We start from the raw sequence: 23,833 nt of genomic DNA on the forward strand, positions 1-23,833 counted from the left end.
TTTGTGGTGCAGGAGGCCCTTCGAGAGGAGCAGCTGGTGGAGCGTCTGACCCGTCAGTCCCAGCTGGAGAGACGCCTGGCCGTCCAGCTCATGCAGCTCCGCCAGCAGAAGGACATTCTCCGACAGAACCGAGTGTTCCGCGAGAGACAGTACCAAGAGCAACGGCTGAGGGATTTCCAAGAGGCCTTGGAGAGGGAGGCGGTGAGATCCATGTAGTCCATCACTCCATAGGATGGACCATAGATAGACTATAGATGGACCATGGGTGGACCATAGATAGACTATAGACCATAGATAGACTATAGATGGACCATGGGTGGACCATAGATAGACTATAGACCAGCGTTTCCGACACTTGGTCCTTGGGACCCCAAGGGGTGCAATTTTTATTTTTTGCCCTAACATTACACATGATTAGTTGATTATTTGAATCAGCTGTGTATTGCTAGGACAAAAACGAAACCGTGCACCCCTTGGAGTCCAGAGGATAGACCATAGGTAGGCCATAGGTAGGCCATAGGTAGGCCATAGGTAGGCCATAGGTAGACCATAGGAAGGCCATAGGTAGACCATAGGTAGACCATAGGTAGACCATGGATAGACCATGGATAGACCATAGATAAACCATAGATGGACCATAGATTGGCCATAGACCATAGATCATAGACCATAGACAACCCATAGATAGACCATAGATAGACCATAGACCATAGATAGGCCAGAGACCACAGATAGATCATAGACAAACCATAGATAGACTATGAATGGACCATAGACCACAGATGGATCATAGACCACAGATAAACCATAGATAGACCATAGATAGGCCATAGACCACAGATGGATCATAGACCATAGATGGACCATAGACCGATCATAGACCATAGATGGACTGTAGACCATAGATGGACCGTAGACCATAGATGGATCGTAGACCATAGATGGATCGTAGACCATAGATGGATCGTAGACCATAGATGGATCGTAGACCATAGATGGATCGTAGACCATAGATGGACCGTAGACCATAGATGGACCGTAGACCATAGATGGACCGTAGACCATAGATGGATCGTAGACCATAGATGGACCGTAGACCATAGATGGACCATAGACCATAGATGGACTGTAGACCATAGATGGACCGTAGACCATAGATGGACTGTAAATACACCATAGATGGACTGTAGACCATAGATGGACTGTAGACCATAGATGGACCATAGATGGACTGTAAATACACCATAGATAGACCATAGATGGACCGTAAATACACCATAGATGGATCACAGACCATAGATGGATCATAGGCCAGAGTGTGACTGTAAATAGACCATAGATGGACTGTAGACCAGAGATGGACCGTAGACCATAGATGGACTGTAAATACACCATAGATACACCATAGATGGACCGTAAATACACCATAGATGGATCACAGACCATAGATGGATCATAGGCCATAGATAGACCATAGACAGACAAATAGACCGTAGATGGACTATAGACCATAGATCATAGACCATAGATAAACCATAGATAAGCCATAGACAGACCATAGATAAACCATAGACCATAGACAGACAAATAGACCATAGATGGACTATAGACCATAGATGGACCATAGACAGACAAATGGACCATAGACAGACAAATAGACCATAGATGGACCATAGACAGGCAAATAGACCATAGATGGACTATAGACCATAGATGGACCATAGACAGGCAAATAGACCAATAGATGGACTATAGACCATAGATGGACCATAGACAGACAAATAGACCATAGATGGACCATAGACAGACAAATAGACTATAGATGGACTATAGACCATAGATGGACCATAGACAGACAAATAGACCATAGATGGACTATAGACCATAGATGGACCATAGACAGACAAATAGACCATAGATGGACCATAGATGGACCATAGACGGTCTGCTTGAGCAATGCCCTGCTTTAGTCAATCATCAGCAGCCAACATGTCAGAAGAAGTTGTGTGCAGGATTTCCCCTTCAGTGAGACCCTGACCTCGGCAAGTAGAGGATGTATTGCTCCTGCACATCGTACATATATACCTAGAATCAGCATGGAAAGTAATGCCTCATCTAGTTTACCTACTTAGTTGTTCAGAATTGTAATGATATTATTATTAACAAACAAAAGGTTTGTATTAGTTTCATGTACAGCCATGCTTCAAAAGAAATACAGTGTAAAGCCAAGTATAGTTTTGGGTGCCTTCAGGAGAATATGACTTTATTTTCGATTTCTTAGTGTTACTAACACTATGTTTTTGGAGTGGCTGGATTCTGGTCACGAGGGGGGGGGTTGAACTAAGGTCCTTACTATCTGATAACGGTAGGGGTTTAGGTTAGGACGTCCCAAGGATCCCGGAATAGCACTAACTATTGAACTAAAAGCTGCTGTGAAGTTTGACCTTTGACCTGCCACTGGTGTAAACAGGCTCTAGCACGCCAGGCCAGTTTGGATCATGCCGAGGAAACTCGGAAGGAGATTGAGGTACATGACAGGATAGCGACGGAGCGCGCCCAGGCTCGCTACAGGAAGCACTCTGACAGCTGCCGAGAAATACTGGAGCAGATAGTGGACCTGGCCACGAAAGCTGGAGAGTACCGCCTCCTCACTGGAAAGTAGGTGCCACCCTTCGAGAGTGTTATTCATTTCTACAAATTCAACGTTTTTTTTTTTTAGGTTTTTATGTCATTGACATTTCGAGCTATTGAAATGTTTGAATATTGTCCCACGTACATTATGTCATTTACTGATGTCCCAAGCTAGCCCCATACGGATAACCAAAGTCAAACTAAATTGACCATGGTCAGTGTGATGGGCGTTACAATCTGGTCACGTGCAATTGTGCTCCGAATTGATTATGGCTTGAGTGCTGCCAGATGTGGGCATGTGGGCAGGATTTAAATCAACCCAATCCAAGGAAAACTGTTACGTACTCTTCAATACATGACAAACCCTTTTGTCTTAGTAATCTCGCAGATCTCTGTTCTGGACGAGACTGACTTAATGACCAAAATTATCCTATTTACACTTTGTAGACAATTTTGACTGTAGAATGTGTTGAGTCACGTTGGTGACTCCCATCGATGCCACATAGGCTGTTTTCAACCAGATACATTTTTATTTTATTCAGTCACTCTTTAGAGTTTCATGACGTTCTGTACAAATGTTTGATAGAATCTGAAAGACAAGGGTGTTTGTAATTTGTTTGAATTATAAAATAATGAAAGTGAAAAGGCTGCTATATCCATTTAATATACTAAAAGCACTCACAATATCATAAGCCAGCTATAGATTTTGAGGAGCTAAGACAATCTAAGAGTGTTAACCCCCCGTAGAAATGAACAATGTGTCAGAATGTGAGTATTTCACCACTCACTGGGCACACACTGGTTGAATCAACGTTGTTTCCACGTCATTTCAATGAAATGACGTGGAACCAACGTGGAATAGACGTATATGCCCAGTGGGAAGTTGTGTTTACTCATACCGTTATAGCTTTGCTTGTGCAAAATCGTTAGGTTCGCTCAAGGCACGACATGACGGAATCATGTATTTTCTTGCTTGTCAAATGACTTGACCATCAAAATCAAATAAAGAAAACAACCTAAAATTCTGTCTCATTCTTCTCGTGAAAGTTTTAGTGTAACTTGTTCACTTGTAGTGGTTCGAACAACAACAATTAGAATGTACTTGGAGGGAAGATAATTAGAAATGATACAGTGCCTTGCGAAAGTATTCGGCACCCTTGAACTTTGCGACCTTTTGCCACATTTCAGGCTTCAAACATAAAGATATAAAACTGTATTTTTTTGTGAAGAATCAACAACAAGTGGGACACAATCATGAAGTGGAACACCATTTATTGGATATTTCAAACTCTTTTAACAAATCAAAAACTGAAAAATTGGGCGTGCAAAATGATTCAGCCCCCTTAAGTTAATACTTTGTAGCGCCACCTTTTGCTGCGATTACAGCTGTAAGTCGCTTGGGGTATGTCTCTATCAGTTTTGCACATCGAGAGACTGACATTTTTTCCCATTCCTCCTTGCAAAACAGCTCGAGCTCAGTGAGGTTGGATGGAGAGCATTTGTGAACAGCAGTTTTCAGTTCTTTCCACAGATTCTCGATTGGATTCAGGTCTGGACTTTGACTTGGCCATTCTAACACCTGGATATGTTTATTTTTGAACCATTCCATTGTAGATTTTGCTTTATGTTTTGGATCATTGTCTTGTTGGAAGACAAATCTCCGTCCCAGTCTCAGGTCTTTTGCAGACTCCATCAGGTTTTCTTCCAGAATGGTCCTGTATTTGGCTCCATCCATCTTCCCATCAATTTTAACCATCTTCCCTGTCCCTGCTGAAGAAAAGCAGGCCCAAACCATGATGCTGCCACCACCATGTTTGACAGTGGGGATGGTGTGTTCATTGTGATGAGCTGTGTTGCTTTTACGCCAAACATAACGTTTTGCATTGTTGCCAAAAAGTTCAATTTTGGTTTCATCTGACCAGAGCACCTTCTTCCACATGTTTGGTGTGTCTCCCAGGTGGCTTGTGGCAAACTTTAAACAACACTTTTTATGGATATCTTTAAGAAATGGCTTTCTTCTTGCCACTCTTCCATAAAGGCCAGATTTGTGCAATATACGACTGATTGTTGTCCTATGGACAGAGTCTCCCACCTCAGCTGTAGATCTCTGCAGTTCATCCAGAGTGATCATGGGCCTCTTGGCTGCATCGCTGATCAGTCTTCTCCTTGTATGAGCTGAAAGTTTAGAGGGACGGCCAGGTCTTGGTAGATTTGCAGTGGTCTGATACTCTTTCCATTTCAATATTATCGCTTGCACAGTGCTCCTTGGGATGTTTAAAGCTTGGGAAATCTTCACAACAGTATCTCGGACCTGCCTGGTGTGTTCCTTGTTCTTCATGATGCTCTCTGCGCTTTTGACGGACCTCTGAGACTATCACAGTGCAGGTGCATTTATACGGAGACTTGATTACACACAGGTGGATTGTATTTATCATCATTAGTCATTTAGGTCAACATTGGATCATTCAGAGATCCTCACTGAACTTCTGGAGAGAGTTTGCTGCACTGAAAGTAAAGGGGCTGAATAATTTTGCACGCCCAATTTTTCAGTTTTTGATTTGTTAAAAAAGTTTGAAATATCCAAATGTCGTTCCACTTCATGATTGTGTCCCACTTGTTGTTGATTCTTCACAAAAAAATACAGTTTTATATCTTTATGTTTGAAGCCTGAAATGTGGCAAAAGGTCGCAAAGTTCAAGGGGGCCGAATACTTTCGCAAGGCACTGTATGTAAAGGCAAAGCAGAAGACAAGTAGACAAGGGTGGGAGAGCAACCTTTCTGTTTTGGGACCATTTTTAAAAAAAAAATGTATCTTCAAGACCTTAATCGTTAATTCAGTAGAGTGATACTCCAGCAGGACCGACACAGTATTCTGACGGCATCATTTTAGATGCAACACAGCTCTGAGTGTACTTTGCTACTCTGTCCTGCAGTCTTATCCCTGGGAAGTTGATGCGGGAATGGAAGGAGCTCATGTTTTGCGGGAAGCCCCTGTATGACAGTGGCAGTCTGGAGGAGCTACCTGCCGACCCCACCCCAGAGCAGTTCATTGAGGTTGAGAAACAGGAGATCCTTAACAACCAGGACTATGATGAGTATATGGTGAGTCCATTAGTGTGAGGTCATGCCCAAGAACTTCTGTTAGGAATTGTCCAAGACATTCTGTTAGGAATTGTCCAAGACATTCTGTTAGGAATTGTCCAAGACATTCTGTTAGGAATTGTCCAAGACATTCTGTTAGGAATTGTCCAAGACATTCTGTTAGGAATTGTCCAATACATTCTGTTAGGAATTGTCCAAGACATTATGTTCAGTGTGTAACTGGAATTCAGTTGTTCTCAAATTGTCTTGAAATGGTGTCGCAAGTCAAGAATATGACTTCACTGATATGTTGAATTTCACAATGGTGCAGGTTTATAGCCTGGTCCCAGATCTGTTTGTGCTTTCATGATAATTCCTTGTATTCCTGGTACCCAGGCTAGCAGGTTCAGCGTTATTGTTGGCTGTAATCCCAGTGTCTTTAGGTGTGTTCTATGTGTTGATTCTATGTGTTAGAGCATGACTGGTGAGTGGACCTGGCCAGAGGAGGGGGAGACAAAGCCCCCCCCATCCAACAACAATATCCTGGGACATGTGGTGCTCCGCCTGCAGACTATTGTGAACCCCCCAAAACCAGACACCCTTCCTCCCTTCTTTCCTCGGTTCACACTGAAAGCCTGTGTGCTAGGGAAGCTTTTCTCCGGGAAGACCACATGCTTAACCAGGATTGCCAAAGGTATCCCTCCAACCATATGATGCAGTATCACACAGTATCGTGCAGTATTGTGCATTACCATGCTACTTCATATCTTGCAAAAGATTAGGTAACAGATTAGGTGTTGTCGTGTGTCTTGCCTCGTGAGAGTCGTCTATGTTCTTTGGCTAAAACAACCATAGAATAACATACAGGTAACTGCCAAAATAAAGGAAACACTAAATGAGGGATACAAACTATATTGAAAGCTGGAGCTTCCACACAGGTTTCTGAGTTAATTAAGCAGATAACTTCCCACCATGCTAAAATACTGACCAGGTGAATCCAGGTGAAAGCTATGATCACTTATTGATGTCACTTGTTAAATCCACTTCAATCTGAATAGATGAAGAGGAGGAGACAGGTTCAAGAAGGATTTTTAAGCCTTGAGACTATTGAGACATGGATTGTGTATGTGTGCCATTCAGAGGGTGAATGGGCTAGACTTAAATATTTAAGTGCCTTTGAACAGGGTATGGTTGTAGGTGCCAGGCGCACCGGTTTGTGTGAGGAACTGCAACGCTGCTGGGTTTTTCCACACTCAACAGTTTCACGCTTTCGACACCTTGTAGAGTCCATGCCCCGACAGACTGAGACTGTGCAACTCTATATTAGGAATTTGTTCTTATTAATGTTTTGTACAGTCAGTGTAGGTATACAGTATATATGAATAATATAATATATATATATATATATATATATATATATATATATATATATATATATATATATATATATATATATATATATATGAAAATAGGATCTCTCTGCAAACCACATTCTCTCGTCTTCTAACCCAGTCCATCACATCCACATCCTGTCAGCTAATGTTCTGATCCAGGAGGCTCTGGCTGCACATCAGCTTGGAAAGCTTGGACGTGAGGTCAGAAAGCCGTTTTTTTTTTTAACATTTAAAACAAAAAACTAATCTAAATCGTGTCTGAAAGGTTTTGAAGTGAAGTGAATTGGAATAACATGTATATAAAACGGTCATAAGAATGGATGAATGACAGCTGTATGCAGTTTTATAGTCCATTTATCTGTATTTAATTAAAAACATGAACCTTTTTATACTGTGTAAGAGCCCAGAGAGCTGTGAAACATTGGCCACTAAAGACATCGACCAGGTGGAGATGGATACTGAGATGGAGGAGGAGTCGTCACAGGGTTCAGGTGAAGTTGCCCCTAGACGCTGATCTTGTGTCGGTTTTTCATTTTCCCCACTAATGGTTAAGGTGACGATTGGGCGAGGTCAAGCTGATTCTAGATCTGTACGTAGGGGAAACATCATGCCAGAGCGCAATATTAGGAGAATCAGCAGCACATGATTAAGCCAATGAGAAATGTAACTTGTGATTTCCAGGTGGCGCAGTTGTCTAGGGCACTGCATCGCAGTCCGTGGGGCGACGCACAATTGGCCTATCGTCGTCCGGGTTAGGGAGGGTTTGGCCAGTAGGAATATCCTTGTCTCATCGCGCACCAGCGACTCCTGTGGCGGGCCGGGCGCAGTGCACTCTAACCAAGGTCGCCAGGTGCACAGTGTTTCCTCCGATACATTGGTGCGGCTGGCTTCCGGGTTGGATGCGCGCTGTGTTAAGAAGCAGTGCGGCTTGGTTGGGTTGTGTTTCGGAGGACGCATGACTTTCGACCTTCGTCTCTCCCGAGCCCGTACGGGAGTTGTAGCGATGAGACAAGATAGTAGCTACTAACAATTGGATACCACGAAATTGGGGAGAAAAAGGGGGTAAAATAAAAAAAGAAAGAAATGTAACTTGTGATTTCCAGGTGTTTTCTTACTTCATCCTGAATTACCCGTCTGTAAACAAGCGTTTTGTCTGATTTGGTCTTATTGTTTGGTAGGCCCACTCGCTCAGGAGCCTCAGCAGCAAGGAACCAAGACAAAACCCAAGGCAAGTACAGTACGTATTTTAACATGTACCATGTATCTCTTATACCTACACACTGACACATACAGTGTATTCAGAAAGTATTCAGACCCCTTGACTTTTTCCACATTTTGTTATGTTACAGCCTTATTCTAAAATGGATAAGCAAATCATCATCACCATCAAGCTACATGCAATAACCCATAATGACAAAGTAAAAACAGTTTTATTTGAAAATGTTTTAAATAAAAAACTGAAATATAACATTTACATAAATATTCAGACCCTTTACGCAGTACTTTGTTGAAGCACCTTTGGCAGCGATTACAGCCTCAAGTTTTCTTGGGTGTGACGCTATAAGCTTGGCACACCTGTATTTGGGGAGTTTCTCCCATTCTTCTCTGCAGATCCTCTCAAACTCTGTCAGGTTGGATGGGGAGAGTTGCTGCACAGCTATTTTCAGGTCTCTCCAGAGATGTTCGATCGGGTTCAAGTCCGGGCTCTGGCTGGGCCACTCAAGGACATTCAGAAACTTATCCCGAAGCCAATCCTGCGTTGTGTTGGCTCTTTGCTTAGGGTCGTTGTCCTGTTGGAAGGTGAACCTTCGCCCCAGTCTGAGGTCCTGAGCGCTCTGGAGCAGGTTTATCATCAAGGATCTGTCTGTACTTTGCTCCGTTCATCTTTCCCTCGATCCTGACTAGTCTCCCAGTCCCAGCCACTGCAAAACATCCCCACAGCATGATGCTGCCACCAAAATGCTTCACTGTAGGGATGGTGCCAGGTTTCCTCCAGTGACACTTGGCATTCAAGCCAAAGAGTTCAATCTTGGTTTCATTAGACCAGAGAATCTTGTTTCTCATGGTCAGAGTCCTTTAGGTGCCTCTTGGCAAATTCCAAGTGGGCTGTCATGTGCCTTTTTACTGAGGAGTGTCTTCCATCTTCCTCCTGGAAGGTTCTCCCATCTCCACAGAGGAACTCCAGAGCTCTGTCTGAGTGACGATCGGCTCCCTGACCAAGGCCCTTCTTCCCCGATTGCTCAGTTTGGCTGGACAGCCAGCCCTAGGAAGGGTCTTGGTGGTTCCATTTAAGAATGGTGTTCTTGGGGAGCTCTACTTTCAATTCCTTTGACCTCATGGCTTAGTTTTTGCTCTAACATGCACTGTCAACTGTGGGATATTATAAAGACCGGTGTGTGCCTTTCCAAATCATGTCCAATCAATTGAATTTACCACAGGTGGACTCCAATCAAGTTGTAGAAACATCTCAAAGATGATCAATGGAAACAGGATGCAGCTGAGCTCAATTTCGAGTCCCATAATAAAGGGTGCCATCTGTTTTGTCACCAAGCCCCATATACTACCTACCATTGCGACCTGTACGCTCTCGATGGCTGGCCCTCGCTTCATATTCGTTGCCAAACCCACTGGCTCCAGATTATCTTTAAGTCTTTGCTAGGTAAAGCCCCGCCTTATCTCAGCTCATTGGTCACCATAACAACACCCACCCGTAGCTACCACTCCAGCAGGTATATCTCACTGGTCACCCCCAAAGGCAATTCCTCCTTTGACTGCCTTTCCTTACAGCTCTCTGCTGCCAATGATTGGAACGAACTGCAAAAATCACTGAAGCTGGATACTTATCTCCCTCACTAACTTTAAGCACCAGCTTTCAGAATAGCTCACAGATCACTGCACCTGTACATAGCCCATCTGTAAATAGCCCATCCAACTACCTCATCCCCATACTGTTATTTATTTTATTTATTTTGCTCCTTTGCACCCCAGTATCTCTACCTGCACACTCCTCTTCTATCACTCCAGTGTTTAATTGCTATGTTGTAGTTATTTCACCACTGTGGCCTATTTATTGCCTTACCTCTCTTATCCTACCTCATTTGTACACACTGTATATAGAATTTTTCTATTGTATTATTGACTGTATGTTTGTTTAATCCGTTGGTGTAACTCTGTGTTGTTGTTTGTGTCGCACTGCTTTGCTTTATCTTGGCCAGGTCGCAGTTGTAAATGAGAACTTGTTCTCAACTAGCCTACCTGGTTAAATAAAGGTTAAATAAAAATATATAAATAAAAAAACTATGAAATAACACATATGGATTCATGTAGTAATCAAAAAAGTGTTAAACAAATCAAAATATATTTTATATTTTAGATTCTTCAAAGTAGCCACCCTTTGCCTTGATGAAAGCTTTGCACACTCTTAAATATATTTTGATTTGTTTAACATTTTTTGGGTTACTACATGATTCCATATGTGTTTTTCATTTCATTTTGATGTCTTCACTATTATTCTACAATGTAGAAAATAGTATAAAAAACAAAGAAAAACCCTTGAATGAGTAGGTGTGTCCAAACTTTTGACTGGTACTGTATATATTACTTGTATATTTGTATTCGGAATAACAAAGAACATCCTTCCCAGCTCTCTGTGAGGGCCCAGCATGGAGCAGCAGTGGAAAAGTTTCTCAGAAAAGGGAGATCCGTCCCAGACGAGCTCCTTGTGGACATTGCAGTCGAAGCTATCAGGTTTAAACACAAACAAAATCCTATTCTGTTCTTTAGAAGCAATAAATCGAATTGAATGCTAAATTTAAAGGAATAGCAATTTTCGTTTTGAATGTGTATTGACTGTTTACTCTTTACCCCAGGGCAATCCCAGCAGACTCCGGCTGGATTCTGGACGGCTTCCCGGTCGATCTGACCCAGGCCAAGCTTCTGGAGAAGGCCCTGGGGGGCTCGGACACTGGGAAGGAGAGGAAGAGAAGGAACAAGCGGTCCAACTTGTCTGTGGATAGCAACGCGCCTAAGGAGCCCCCTCCTCCCTCTCCTGTGCTGGACCTAGCTCTGCTGCTTGACGTGTCTGATGACCACGTTTTGGACAGGGCGGCCAAGCAGGCCTGTGAGTTTCATAGCCCCGGTCCCAGATCTGTTTGTGTTGTCTTGCCAACTCCTATGGTCGTTGTCACAGGTCCTATGGTCATTGTCACGCAGCGTTACCTCGACCATAGGGGTCGGCATGACAACACAAACAGTAGTAGGTATCCAGGCTGTATGTTTCAAGTTTTCACGTCTATTCACCACAACAGTACAGGATACAACAGGTGTATAACAGTACAGGATACAACAGGTGTATAACAGTACAGGATACAACAGGTGTATAACAGTACAGGATACAACAGGTGTATAACAGTACAGGATACAACAGGTGTATAACAGTACAGGATACAACAGGTGTATAACAGTACAGGATACAACAGGTGTATAACAGTACAGGATACAACAGGTGTATAACAGTACAGGATACAACAGGTGTATAACAGTACAGGATATAACAGGTGTATAACAGTACAGGATATAACAGGTGTATAACAGTACAGGATATAACAGGTGTATAACAGTACAGGATACAACAGGTGTATAACAGTACAGGATACAACAGGTGTATAACAGTACAGGATATAACCGGTGTATAACGGTACAGTTAAACGTTTACCTTGGGATCTCTTTCCCAACAATACAGTGATAATAATATAGATAATAATAATATAGATAGTAATAATATAGATAATAGTAATATAGATAATAGTAATATAGATAATAATAATATAGATAGTAATAATATATATATACCGTAGTAATAATATAGATAAGAATAATATAGATAATAGTAATAATATAGATAAGAATAATATAGATAATAGTAATAATATAGATAATAGTAATAATATAGATAGTAATAATATAGAGAATAGTAATAATATAGATAGTAATAATATAGATAATAGTAATAATATAGATAGTAATAATATAGATAGTAATAATATAGATAATAGTAATAATATAGATAATAATAATATAGATAGTAATAATATAGATAATAGTAATAATATAGATAGTAATAATATAGATAGTAATAATATAGAGAATAGTAATAATATAGATAGTAATAATATAGATAGTAATAATATAGAGAATAGTAATAATATAGATAGTAATAATATAGATAATAGTAATAATATAGATAGTAATAATATAGATAGTAATAATATAGATAATAGTAATAATATAGATAGTAATAATATAGATAGTAATAATATAGAGAATAGTAATAATATAGATAGTAATAATATAGATAGTAATAATATATATATACCGTAGTAATAATATAGATAAGAATAATATAGAGAATAGTAATAATATAGATAGTAATAATATAGATAATAGTAATAATATAGATAGTAATAATATAGATAGTAATAATATAGATAATAGTAATAATATAGATAGTAATAATATAGATAGTAATAATATAGAGAATAGTAATAATATAGAGAATAATATAATATTTTTTATAAAGTCAGAACACACTGAACAAAAATATAAACGCATGTAAAGTGTATGTCCCATGTTTCATGAGCTGAAAAAAAAAGTCACAGCCATTTTCCATACGCACAAAAAGCTTATTAAAATGTTGTATCCAAATTTGTTTACATCCTTGTCATTTTTCCTTTTCTAAGCTAATGAATCCACCTGACAGGTGTGGCATATCAAGAAGCTGATTAAACAGCAGGATCATTACACAGGTGCACCTTGTGCTGGGGATAATAAAGGCCAATCTAAAATGTTCAGCCCAGGACCTCCACATATGGCTTCTTCATCTGCAGGATCGTCTGAGACCAGCCACCCGGACAGCTCACGAAATTGTGGGTTTGCATAACCAAAACATTTCTGCAATAACGGTCAGAAACCGTCTCAGGGAAGCTCATTTGCGTGCTCATCGTCCTCACCAGCGTCTTGACCTGAATGCAGTTGGGCGGCGTAACCGACTTCAGCGAGCAGATACTCACCTTCGATGGCCACTGGCACACTGGACAAGTGTGCTCTTCACGGATGAATCCCGGTTTCATCTGTACCGGGCAGATTGCAGACAGCGTGTATGGTGTCTTGTGGGCGAGCGGTTTGCTGATGTCAGTGTTGTGAACAGAGTGCCCTAATGGTGGCGTTGGGGTTATGGTATGAGCAGGCATAAACTACGGACAATGAACACAATTGCATTTTATCGATGGAAATTTGAATGCACAGAGATACCATGACGAGATCCTGAGGCCCATTGTCATGCCATTCATCCACCGCCATCACCTCATGCTTCAGCAAGATAATGCATGGCCCCATGTCACAAGGAATGGAACACAATTCCTGGAAGCAGAAAATGGCCCAGTTCTTCCATGGTCTGTATACTCACCAGACATGTCACCCATTGAGCATGTTTGGGATGCTCTGAATCGACATGTATGACAGCGTGTTCCAGTTCGTGCCAATATCCAGCAACTTCACGCAGCCAAGAGGGGTTTGACAACATTCCACAGGCCACAATCAACAGCTTGATCAACTCTATGCGAAGATGTGTCACACTGCATGAAGAAAATGGTGGTCACACCAGATACTGACTGGTTTTCTGATACACGCCCCTACCTTTTTTTTTAAGGTATCTGTGACCAACAGATGCATATCTGTATTCCCAGTCATGTGAAACCCATAGATTAGAGCCTCATTTATTTATTTACATTGATTGATTTGCTTATATGAACTGTAACTCAGTAAAATCTTTGAAATTGTTGCATGTTGCGTTTATATTTTTGTTCAGTGTCCATCTAAACATGAGTAATAGTGACCAGTAGCAGGATAAGTAGATAGATACTAATGGTAATATATACATGTAAACAGGAGTAATCGAAACCAGTAGCAGGATAAGTAGATAGATACTAATGGAAATATATACATGTAAACAGGAGTAATCGAAACCAGTAGCAGGATAAATAGATAGATACTAATGGTAATGGCAATCAATAATCAATGGACAGCAGTTTAAAGGAGTAACACATTGAATCAATAATCATTTTAGCAGCAGCGTAGGTTGTGTCTGAGTGGGTAGAGACCTGGGGATGGGCATAGGGTCAGTATGGGAGAGGTCTGTGGGAGAGGGAGAGCACTAGTTGTTAGCCATTTAACAGTCTTATGTTCAGGGCATTGAAGCTGTTTAGGAGTCTGTTTTGCTGTTTAGGAGTCTGTTGGTCTGAGCCTTGATGCACCGGTACCGCCTGCTGGACGTGAGCATGGAAAACAGTCCATGTCTTGGGTGGCTGGAGTCCTTGGCCTTTTTTCAGTCCTTTCTCAGACACCGCCTGGCATGTATTCAGACCCCTTTGGCTTTTTACACATTTTGTTGCTTTACAGCTTTGTTCTAAAATTGATTAAAAATAATCCCTTATAAATCTACACACAATACCCTTTAATGACATCACAATACCCCATGATGACATCACAATACCATAATGACATCACAATACCCCATGATGACATCACAATACCATATAATGACATCACAATATCCAATCATGACAAAGCTAACAAACAGATTATTAGAAAAAAATAGTACAAAAAACAGAAATATCTTTACACCAGTATTCAGACCCTTTGCTATGAGACTCGATATTGAACTCAGGTGAAACCCGTTTCCATTGATCATCCTTGAGCTGTTTCTACAACTTGATTGGAGTCCACCTCTGGTAAACTCAATTGATTGGACATAATTTGGAAAGGCACACACCTGTCTATTTAAGGTTGACAGTGTATGTCAAAGCAAAAACAAAGCCATGAGGTCAAAGGAATTGTCTGTAGAGCTCCGGGACACAATTGTGTTGAGGCACAGATCTGGGGAAGGGTACCAAAACATTTCTGCAGCATTGAAGGTCCCCAAGAACACAGTGGCGTCCATCATTCTTAAATGGAAGAAGTTTGGAAACACCAAGACTCTTCCTAGAGCTGGCCTCCAGGCCAAACTGAGTAATCAGGGGAGAAATCCCTTGGTCAGGGAGTTGACCAAGAACCCAATGGTCACTCAGACAGAGCTCCAGAGTTCCTCTGTGGAGATAGGAGAACCTTAGAAGGACAACCACCTCTGCAGCACTTAGGCCTTTATTGTAGAGTGGCCAAACGGAAGCCACTCCTCAGTAAAAGACACATGACAGCCTGCTTGGAGTTTTCCAAAAGGCACCCGAAGGACTCTCAGACCATGAGAAACAAGATTCTCTGGTCTGATGAAACCAAGATTGAACCTGTTGCTCGGCCTGAATGCCAAGCGGCACGTCTGGAGGAAACCTGGCACCATCCCTACAGTGAAACATGGTGGCAGCATCATGCTGTGGAGATGTTTTTCAGAGGCGGGGACTGGGATGCTAGTTAAGATCGTGGGAAAGATGAACGGAGCAAAGCACAGAGAGATCCTTGATGAACACCTGCTCCAGAGCGCTCAGGACATCAGACTGGGGCGAAGGTTCACTTTCCAACAGGACAACGACCCTAAGCAGAATGACAAACTCCCCAAATATAGGCGTGCCAATCTTGTAGCGTCACAGCCGAGAAGACTTGAGGCTGTAATCGCTGCTAAAGGTGCTTCAACAAAGTACTGAGTAAAGGGTCTTGAATAAATTTGTACCAATGTCTAAACCTGTTTTTGCTTCGTCATTACGGGGTATTGTGTGTTGATTGATGAGGGGAATAAACGATTTAATCAAGTTTAGAACAATGCTGTAACGTAACAAAATGTGGAAAAGGTCAAGGGTGTAGTGTACTTTCTGAATACACTGTATGTCCTGGATGGCAGGGAGCTCGCCCCGAGTGATGCGCTGGGCCATTCGCATAGGGCCTTCTGTAGGGCCTTCTGGTCATGGGCATTGCAGTTACCTTATCAGACGGCGATACAACAAGTCAGGATGGTCTCGATTGTGCAACTGTAAAAGTACCTGAGGATACCAAATCGTTTCAGCCTCCTGAGGGAGAAGAGGCAATGCCGTGCCTTCACGACTGTTCTGGTGTGAGAGGACCATGTTAAGTCTTCAAGTGATGTGTGGACACCGAGGAACTTGAAGCCCTTGACCAGGGATGGGCGATTCCAGTCCTCGGTGTCTTGATTGGTGTCACAGTTTTGTCCCAGCCCCAGCTAACACCCCTGACTCCAATATTCACCTAATCATGATGTTCAGTTTAGAATGACATTTGATTAATCAACTGTGTTTGCTGGGGATGGAGAAGATGTGTGACACCAGTCAGGCCCCCGAGGACTGGAGTTGCCCACCCCTGCTCTCGACATTCTCCACATGTCACATGAGTTGCATGTGTGTAATGAATGACACAGACGGACTGTGTTTGTAGATGAGGAGGAGAGCTCTGACCTGGCCGGGGCTGGTGAGGAGAGCTGTGCCCCTGCTAGAGAGCACAATGTTGTCATCGCCAGGGACAAGAGCCTGGAGAAGAGACAGATCCAGCACAGGTACAGTTAGTACGATGACCACAAGACGCAGATCTGGGTTCAAATAGTATTTGTTTTCCTTCCAATAATTTGAGCCTTTGATCGAGACTGCCTTAGGTGACAAAGTGGGTGGGCATTACACTTTTGGGACTACTCCATTGGTGACATTGTGCCAGTCAAGATCAATCAAGTAAAACTAAATGGCTTGAAAGAAATAAATACTATTTGAACCCAGGTCTGATTATTGAGTACGTCATCTCTAACATTGTTGTAAGTGATTTTCAGGGCTGAGTGTCTTTGAACTTTTAAACTAGCCCACTGACACACCATTGTTCTCTTCACACATTGAGTGTATTCACTAGGAACCAAACAGAAGCAAAACAGGCTAAAACGGGGAGGGGACCCACCTTAATTTGCGCTAATGAATACAGCCTTTGTTATTATCACTGCAGGATCACAGCCTTCCAGGATACCTGGCCCAAGCTGGAGAAGTGGTTCTCTGGTAAACAGAGCATTCTGATGAGACTGAATGCTGAGATGTCGGAGGACATGCTCTTTAGAAAAGTGGAATCCATCCTGTACCAGGCCATGATGCAGTCGGAAAAAGGTACAGGGCACTAAGGGAATGGTTGGTTTTAAGATAAGATATTAATTCCCCAAAATGGGAGATTTTACTTAATGCTACTTTGACTCTAAAATTGCCCAGTGAGATGCCTACTGTTCCTAAAGTTGTTCTATGTGTAATTATTCTGACCCACCAGGTGAGGGAGTTGTTTTGGACAGTGGGAAGGCACCAGCGGTCTCAACTGCTCTCGTCCAGGTAACTCCGGTTGCGGTCCCAGCTCCCACTGAGTCCACCTCCACCCTCACCCAGGAGGGCCTGACTCCACCTGTGAAATGCTCCAGCTCCAAGTCCAACTCTCGCTCCCCCAAAGGTCGGCTAACAACCACGCAGTGTATCAAATGGTACCCTATTCCCTACATAGTGCACTACTTTTGACCAGAGTCCTATGGGCCCTTGTAAAAAAAAATATTTAAAAAAGTTGTTCACTATATAAGGCATAGGGTACCATTTGGGACAGATAGTTTGTTTCAAAGACAAGAGAACCGTGTGGTCAAACAGCAGTTATGTTCCATTCTGTAGGTTCACAGAGCAACATCGAGAAGAACACATCCGAAGGGAAAGATGTCCATCTTAAGCTGTCCAAGTCAGGATCAGGTCTATTACTGATATCAGTCTAGCTATTAGTAACATTCTACAACAAACAACAGTTGCTATCACACTGTTTTTAAACCACATTAAAAAAAAGAGGTATGGTGGCCTAGGGTCTTTGGAAGACACTCAATTTCCTTTCTATATCCGAGCCAATAAACAATGAATATGAGAGGAGTGGGACTGCCCCGTTCCTTTAAAAAAATAAAATATCCCTTTTTCCCCATTGCTTCCAGGAGGAGCCGTGGGGCATTCTAGAAAGTTGTCCATAGCCTCCTCCTTGGAGAATTCCCATGGTGTGAACACCAGCCCTACAGAGCCCCTAGCTCCCACCCCTGGTACTACACACTGGGTGTATGTGGACGAGCCCCTTCCCAAGGTACAGTAGGAGTAGGGTGTTGTTTCCCATAGATGCTAATCTTGGATCAGTTTTGCATTTCCCCCACTAGTGGTTAAGGTTGGGATTGGGAAAAACAGAAGCTGATCCTAGATCTGTACCTAGGGGGAACTTTACCCTGTACTGGTAGAAGACAAGAGAACCATTATAGGTTTGCATGGGCTTTTTCTCTTCCCATTAGCTCTCAGTCAGAATGTATAATCTCATGAGCTCTCAGTCAGAATGCATAGTCTCATTAGCTCTCAGTCAGAATGCATAATCTCATTAGCTCTCAGTCAGAATGCATAGTCTCATTAGCTCTCAGTCAGAATGCATAATCTCATTAGCTCTCAGTCAGAATGCATAATCTCATTAGCTCTCAGTCAGAATGCATAGTCTCATTAGCTCTCAGTCAGAATGCATAGTCTCATTAGCTCTCAGTTAGAATGCATAGTCTCATTAGCTCTCAGTCAGAATGCATAATCTCATTAGCTCTCAGTCAGAATGCATAATCTCATTAGCTCTCAGTTAGAATGCATAGTCTCATTAGCTCTCAGTCAGAATGCATAATCTCATTAGCTCTCAGTCAGAATGCATAATCTCATTAGCTCTCAGTTAGAATGCATAGTCTCATTAGCTCTCAGTCAGAATGCATAATCTCATTAGCTCTCAGTCAGAATGCATAATCTCATTAGCTCTCAGTCAGAATGCATAGTCTCATTAGCTCTCAGTCAGAATGCATAATCTCATTAGCTCTCAGTCAGAATGCATAATCTCATTAGCTCTCAGTCAGAATGCATAGTCTCATTAGCTCTCAGTCAGAATGCATAGTCTCATTAGCTCTCAGTCAGAATGCATAATCTCATTAGCTCTCAGTCAGAATGCATGGATGTGTTCAGCATAAAGGTTCAGGCAAATTACGAATCAATTAACAAAGAGAACCAGGCATTGGTCCTTCTGCCCGCATTCTTGAAATCAAGGAGGTCGAGAACGATAAGGTTGAGTTGAGTCATTTGCGATAGCCATGGATGGCCACAAGAGGGACCTCGCAAACTTCTATTTACACTCATTGACCTGGTCTCTGTCTATGTTTGAGCCTGCATTTCTCCATTCGACTTTCTTTTGTGGAGTAGGGTGAAGTTGCCCCTAGACGCTGATCTTGAGTCAGTTTTGCATTTCTCCCACTAATGGTTCAGGTTAGGATTGGGGAAAAGAAAGCTGATCTTAGATCTGTAACTATGGGAAAATTCACCCCAGAGCATCTTTTGTCTCTCTTCCCCAGGAGATACCAGAGTACCTGGTTCCATACTGGGAGAATGTGTGTAACTCCTATGTGACTAACGTCAAGGCTGTGATGCAGAACCTCCGCACAGAACGCATCTTGATCATTCACCATCTGTTTAACATCAGGTGAGGATAAAGGATCGGTGTCCCGCTAGCGGGACAACTTCCGGTGAAACTGGAGGGCGCGCAATTCAAATAAATTAGCATAAATATTATGGATTTTAAACATTTAGGTACATATAAGTGTCTTGTCAGCTGAAAGCTTAAGTTTCTAATTGCACTGTCCGATTTACAGTAGCAATTACAGTGAAAACATGCCATTTTTTTTTTTTTTTTTTTTTTTATTTCACCTTTATTTAACCAGGTAGGCTAGTTGAGAACAAGTTCTCATTTGCAACTGCGACCTGGCCAAGATAAGGCATAGCAGTGTGAACAGACAACACAAAGTTACACATGGAGTAAACAATTAACAAGTCAATAACACAGTAGAAAAAAGGGGAGTCTATATATACATTGTGTGCAAAAGGCATGAGAAGGTATCCAAATAATTACAATTATGCAGATTAACACTGGAGTGATAAATGATCAGATGGTTATGTAAAGGTAGAGATAGAGATATTGGTGTGCAAAAGAGCAGAAAAATAAATAAATAAAAACAGTATGGGGATGAGGTAGGTGAAAATGGGTGGGCTATTTACCAATAGACTATGTACAGCTGCAGCGATCGGTTAGCTGCTCAGATAGCAGATGTTTGAAGTTGGTGAGGGAGATAAAAGTCTCCAACTTCAGCGATTTTTGCAATTCGTTCCAATCACAGGCAGCAGAGAACTGGAACGAAAGGCGGCCAAATGAGGTGTTGGCTTTAGGGATGATCAGTGAGATACACCTGCTGGAGCGCGTGCTACGGATGGGTGTTGCCATCGTAACCAGTGAACTGAGATAAGGCGGAGCTTTACCTAGCATGGACTTGTAGATGACCTGGAGCCAGTGGGTCTGGCGACGAATATGTAGCGAGGGCCAGCCGACTAGAGCATACAAGTCGCAGTGGTGGGTGGTATAAGGTGCTTTAGTGACAAAACGGATGGCACTGTGATAAACTGCATCCAGTTTGCTGAGTAGAGTGTTGGAAGCAATTTTGTAGATGACATCGCCGAAGTCGAGGATCGGTAGGATAGTCAGTTTTACTAGGGTAAGTTTGGCGGCGTGAGTGAAGGAGGCTTTGTTGCGGAATAGAAAGCCGACTCTTGATTTGATTTTCGATTGGAGATGTTTGATATGGGTCTGGAAGGAGAGTTTAGAGTCTAGCCAGACACCTAGGTACTTATAGATGTCCACATATTCAAGGTCGGAACCATCCAGGGTGGTGATGCTGGTCAGGCGTGCGGGTGCAGGCAGCGAACGGTTGAAAAGCATGCATTTGGTTTTACTAGCGTTTAAGAGCAGTTGGAGGCCACGGAAGGAGTGCTGTATGGCATTGAAGCTCGTTTGGAGGTTAGATAGCACAGTGTCCAAGGACGGGCCGGAAGTATATAGAATGGTGTCGTCTGCGTAGAGGTGGATCAGGGAATCGCCCGCAGCATGAGAAACATCATTGATATATACAGAGAAAAGAGTCGGCCCGAGAATTGAACCCTGTGGCACCCCCATAGAGACTGCCAGAGGACCGGACAGCATGCCCTCCGATTTGACACACTGAACTCTGTCTGCAAAGTAATTGGTGAACCAGGCAAGGCAGTCATCCGAAAAACCGAGGCTACTGAGTCTGCCGATAAGAATGCGGTGATTGACAGAGTCGAAAGCCTTGGCAAGGTCTATGAAGACGGCTGCACAGTACTGTCTTTTATCGATGGCGGTTATGATATCGTTTAGTACCTTGAGCGTGGCTGAGGTGCGATTGTTTGAGGACGGCGCCCCACATCAAAATATTTTTCCACTGGCACAGGTTTCATACATTCACATATAATGATTAAATATTCACTTTTTGATAATCTTCCTCTGATTTGTCATCCAAATGGTCCCAGCTATAACCTGTAGTGTCGTTTTGTTAGATAAAATCCTTCTTTATATCCAAAAAAGTCAGTTTAGTTTGGGCCATCGAGGAAGGAGGAATCCGAAAATCTACCCCTAAACTTTGTTTCAACAAGTCAGAAAACGTTTCTATTTACTCACCCTAAAATGTCATCAAACTATAATATTTATTTCGGAAAGAAGTATGTTCAATAGGAAACTGATTTTAGCAGGTGCATCATGTCTTCATGACGCGCTCAAACACGAATTTCCAAGACTGTCCTACTAAAACTGTTATTTCTTATTTGTTTTTTGAAGTTTTCAAGCCTGAAACCTTGAACACAGACTGCCATAGGAATTGCATACAGGGAGCTAATTTTCAATATGACCTTTCTCTTGCATTTCTAAGAGGATGGTCTCTCTCAACAACAAAAAAATATGGTTGGTTTTTCTTTGGATTTTCTCCTACCATATCTCTTGTGTTATATTCTCCTACATTATTTTAACATTTCTACAAACTTAAAAGTGTTTTATTTTCAATGGTACCAATTATATGCATATCCTGGCTTCAGGGCCTGAGCAACAGGCAGTTTACTTTGGGCACGTCATTCAGGCAGGAAGTGGAGAAAAAAATGGGCCTAGCGCTAAGAAGTTTTAACAATGGCGCCGGAGAAGAAGGCTGACGTTTTACATAACCGATTGTGTTTTTTGTTTGTTTATTTGCGTTGTTTGTAACTTTTTTATTTTGTACATTATGTTGCCGCTACCGTCTCTTATGACCGAAAATAACTTCTGGACATCAGGACTGAGATTACTCACCACGGACTGGCAGAATACAATTTTTTCCTTTAAAACCTCTTTGGGCTAGGTGGGGCGCTACTGACCCACCTCGACAACATCCGGTGAAATCTGAGGACAACGCCCCTCATACACCAGAATTAAAAACATTTTCCCAAACCAGCAGAGGCGTCACAAAAATCAGAAATAGCGATAAAATAAATCACTTACCTTTGAAGATCTTCCTCTGTTTGCAATCCCAAGGGTCGTAGCTACACAACAAATGGTCATTTTGTTCGATAAAGTCCTTTTATATACCAAAAAAGTCAGTTTAGTTGGTGCGTTTGATTCAGTAATCCACCCGTTCCACTTGTTCAACGGGCAGACAAAGGAATCCGTACTGAGTACGCCCCCATTCTCATCGACGGGGCTGCAGTAGAGCAGGTTGTAGAGCAGGTTGAAAGCTTCAAGTTCCTTGGTGTCCACATCACCATCAAACTAACATGGTCCAAGCACACCAAGACAGTCGTGAAGAGGGCACGACAAAACCTATTCCCCCTCAGGAGACTGAAAAGATTTGGCGTGGGTCCTCAGATCCTCAAAAGGTTCTACAGCTGCACCATCGAGAGAATCAAGACTGGTTGCATCACTGCCTGGTATGGCAACTGCTCAGCCTCCGACCGCAAGGCACTACAGAGGGTAGTGCGAACAGCCCAGTACATCACTGGGGCCAAGTTTCCTGCCATCCAGGACCTCTATACCAGGCACTGTCAGAGGAAGGCCCTAAAAATGGTCAGACTCCAGCCACCCTAGTCATAGACTGTTCTCTCTGATACCGCACGACAAGCTGGAGCGCCAATTCTAGGTCCAAGAGCTTCTATCCCCAAGCCATAAGACTCCCGAACATCTAATCAAATAGCCCCCCCCCCCCACCCCACCCCACCCCCTCTCTTTTACACCGCTGCTACTCTCTTGTTATCTATGCATAGTCACTTTAATAACTCTACCTACATGTGCATATTACCTCAACTGGTGCCCCCCACATTGAATCTGTACCGGTATCCCCCTGTATATAGTCTCGCTATTGTTATTTTATTGCTGCTCTTTAATTACTTGTTACTTTTATTTCTTATTCTTATCTGTATTTTTTTTAAACTGCTTTGTTGGTTAGGGGCTCATAAGTAAGCATTTCACTGTAAGGCCTGTTGTATTCGGTGCAGGTTACTAATAACATTACATTTGACATCTTTTAGTGCACAATGGATGTAAGAGAAAAGGGAATACCTAGTCAGTTGTACAACTGAAATGTATCTTCCGCATTTAACCCAACTCTGACAAACCCATATTATTTCTCCTGGTCCCAGATCTGTAAACTCCTATATCACAAACAGACCTGGGACCAGGCTACGGTATTATTACCTCCTTTCTTAGAACAGTGATATCTGTTAAATGCACTTAAAATGTATTTGACTTGACATGCCATCTCACAACATTTCATCTGTGCTGATCTCTAACCAAATTGTATTGGTCACATATACGTG

At 42.3% G+C, this 23,833-nt stretch overlaps 1 protein-coding gene across 4 annotated transcripts in view; it reads left to right on the top strand.

Annotated features, from left to right (window-relative positions):
• Window positions 1-23,833, top strand: part of spef2 (sperm flagellar and cilia associated 2) — a 47,829-nt gene that overhangs the window by 9,893 nt on the left and 14,103 nt on the right. For 2 of the 4 annotated variants that reach the window (XM_021605192.3, XM_021605196.3), the window contains 15 exons: window positions 13-201; window positions 2,471-2,658; window positions 5,565-5,733; window positions 6,187-6,406; window positions 7,225-7,307; window positions 7,507-7,597; window positions 8,285-8,343; window positions 10,750-10,853; window positions 10,976-11,226; window positions 16,539-16,656; window positions 17,088-17,242; window positions 17,397-17,570; window positions 17,780-17,854; window positions 18,085-18,227; window positions 19,507-19,634. In XM_021605192.3, coding sequence (XP_021460867.3) covers window positions 13-201; window positions 2,471-2,658; window positions 5,565-5,733; window positions 6,187-6,406; window positions 7,225-7,307; window positions 7,507-7,597; window positions 8,285-8,343; window positions 10,750-10,853; window positions 10,976-11,226; window positions 16,539-16,656; window positions 17,088-17,242; window positions 17,397-17,570; window positions 17,780-17,854; window positions 18,085-18,227; window positions 19,507-19,634 — 2,147 coding nt within the window. The remainder of the gene's footprint in view (window positions 1-12; window positions 202-2,470; window positions 2,659-5,564; window positions 5,734-6,186; window positions 6,407-7,224; window positions 7,308-7,506; window positions 7,598-8,284; window positions 8,344-10,749; window positions 10,854-10,975; window positions 11,227-16,538; window positions 16,657-17,087; window positions 17,243-17,396; window positions 17,571-17,779; window positions 17,855-18,084; window positions 18,228-19,506; window positions 19,635-23,833) is intronic. The other 2 variants (XM_021605193.3, XM_090236935.1) reach the window with 1 other exon arrangement.

This window comes from Oncorhynchus mykiss, chromosome 6, assembly GCF_057628025.1.
Source record: "Oncorhynchus mykiss isolate SJ-2025 chromosome 6, ASM5762802v1, whole genome shotgun sequence".
Taxonomy (NCBI): Eukaryota; Metazoa; Chordata; class Actinopteri; order Salmoniformes; family Salmonidae; genus Oncorhynchus; species Oncorhynchus mykiss.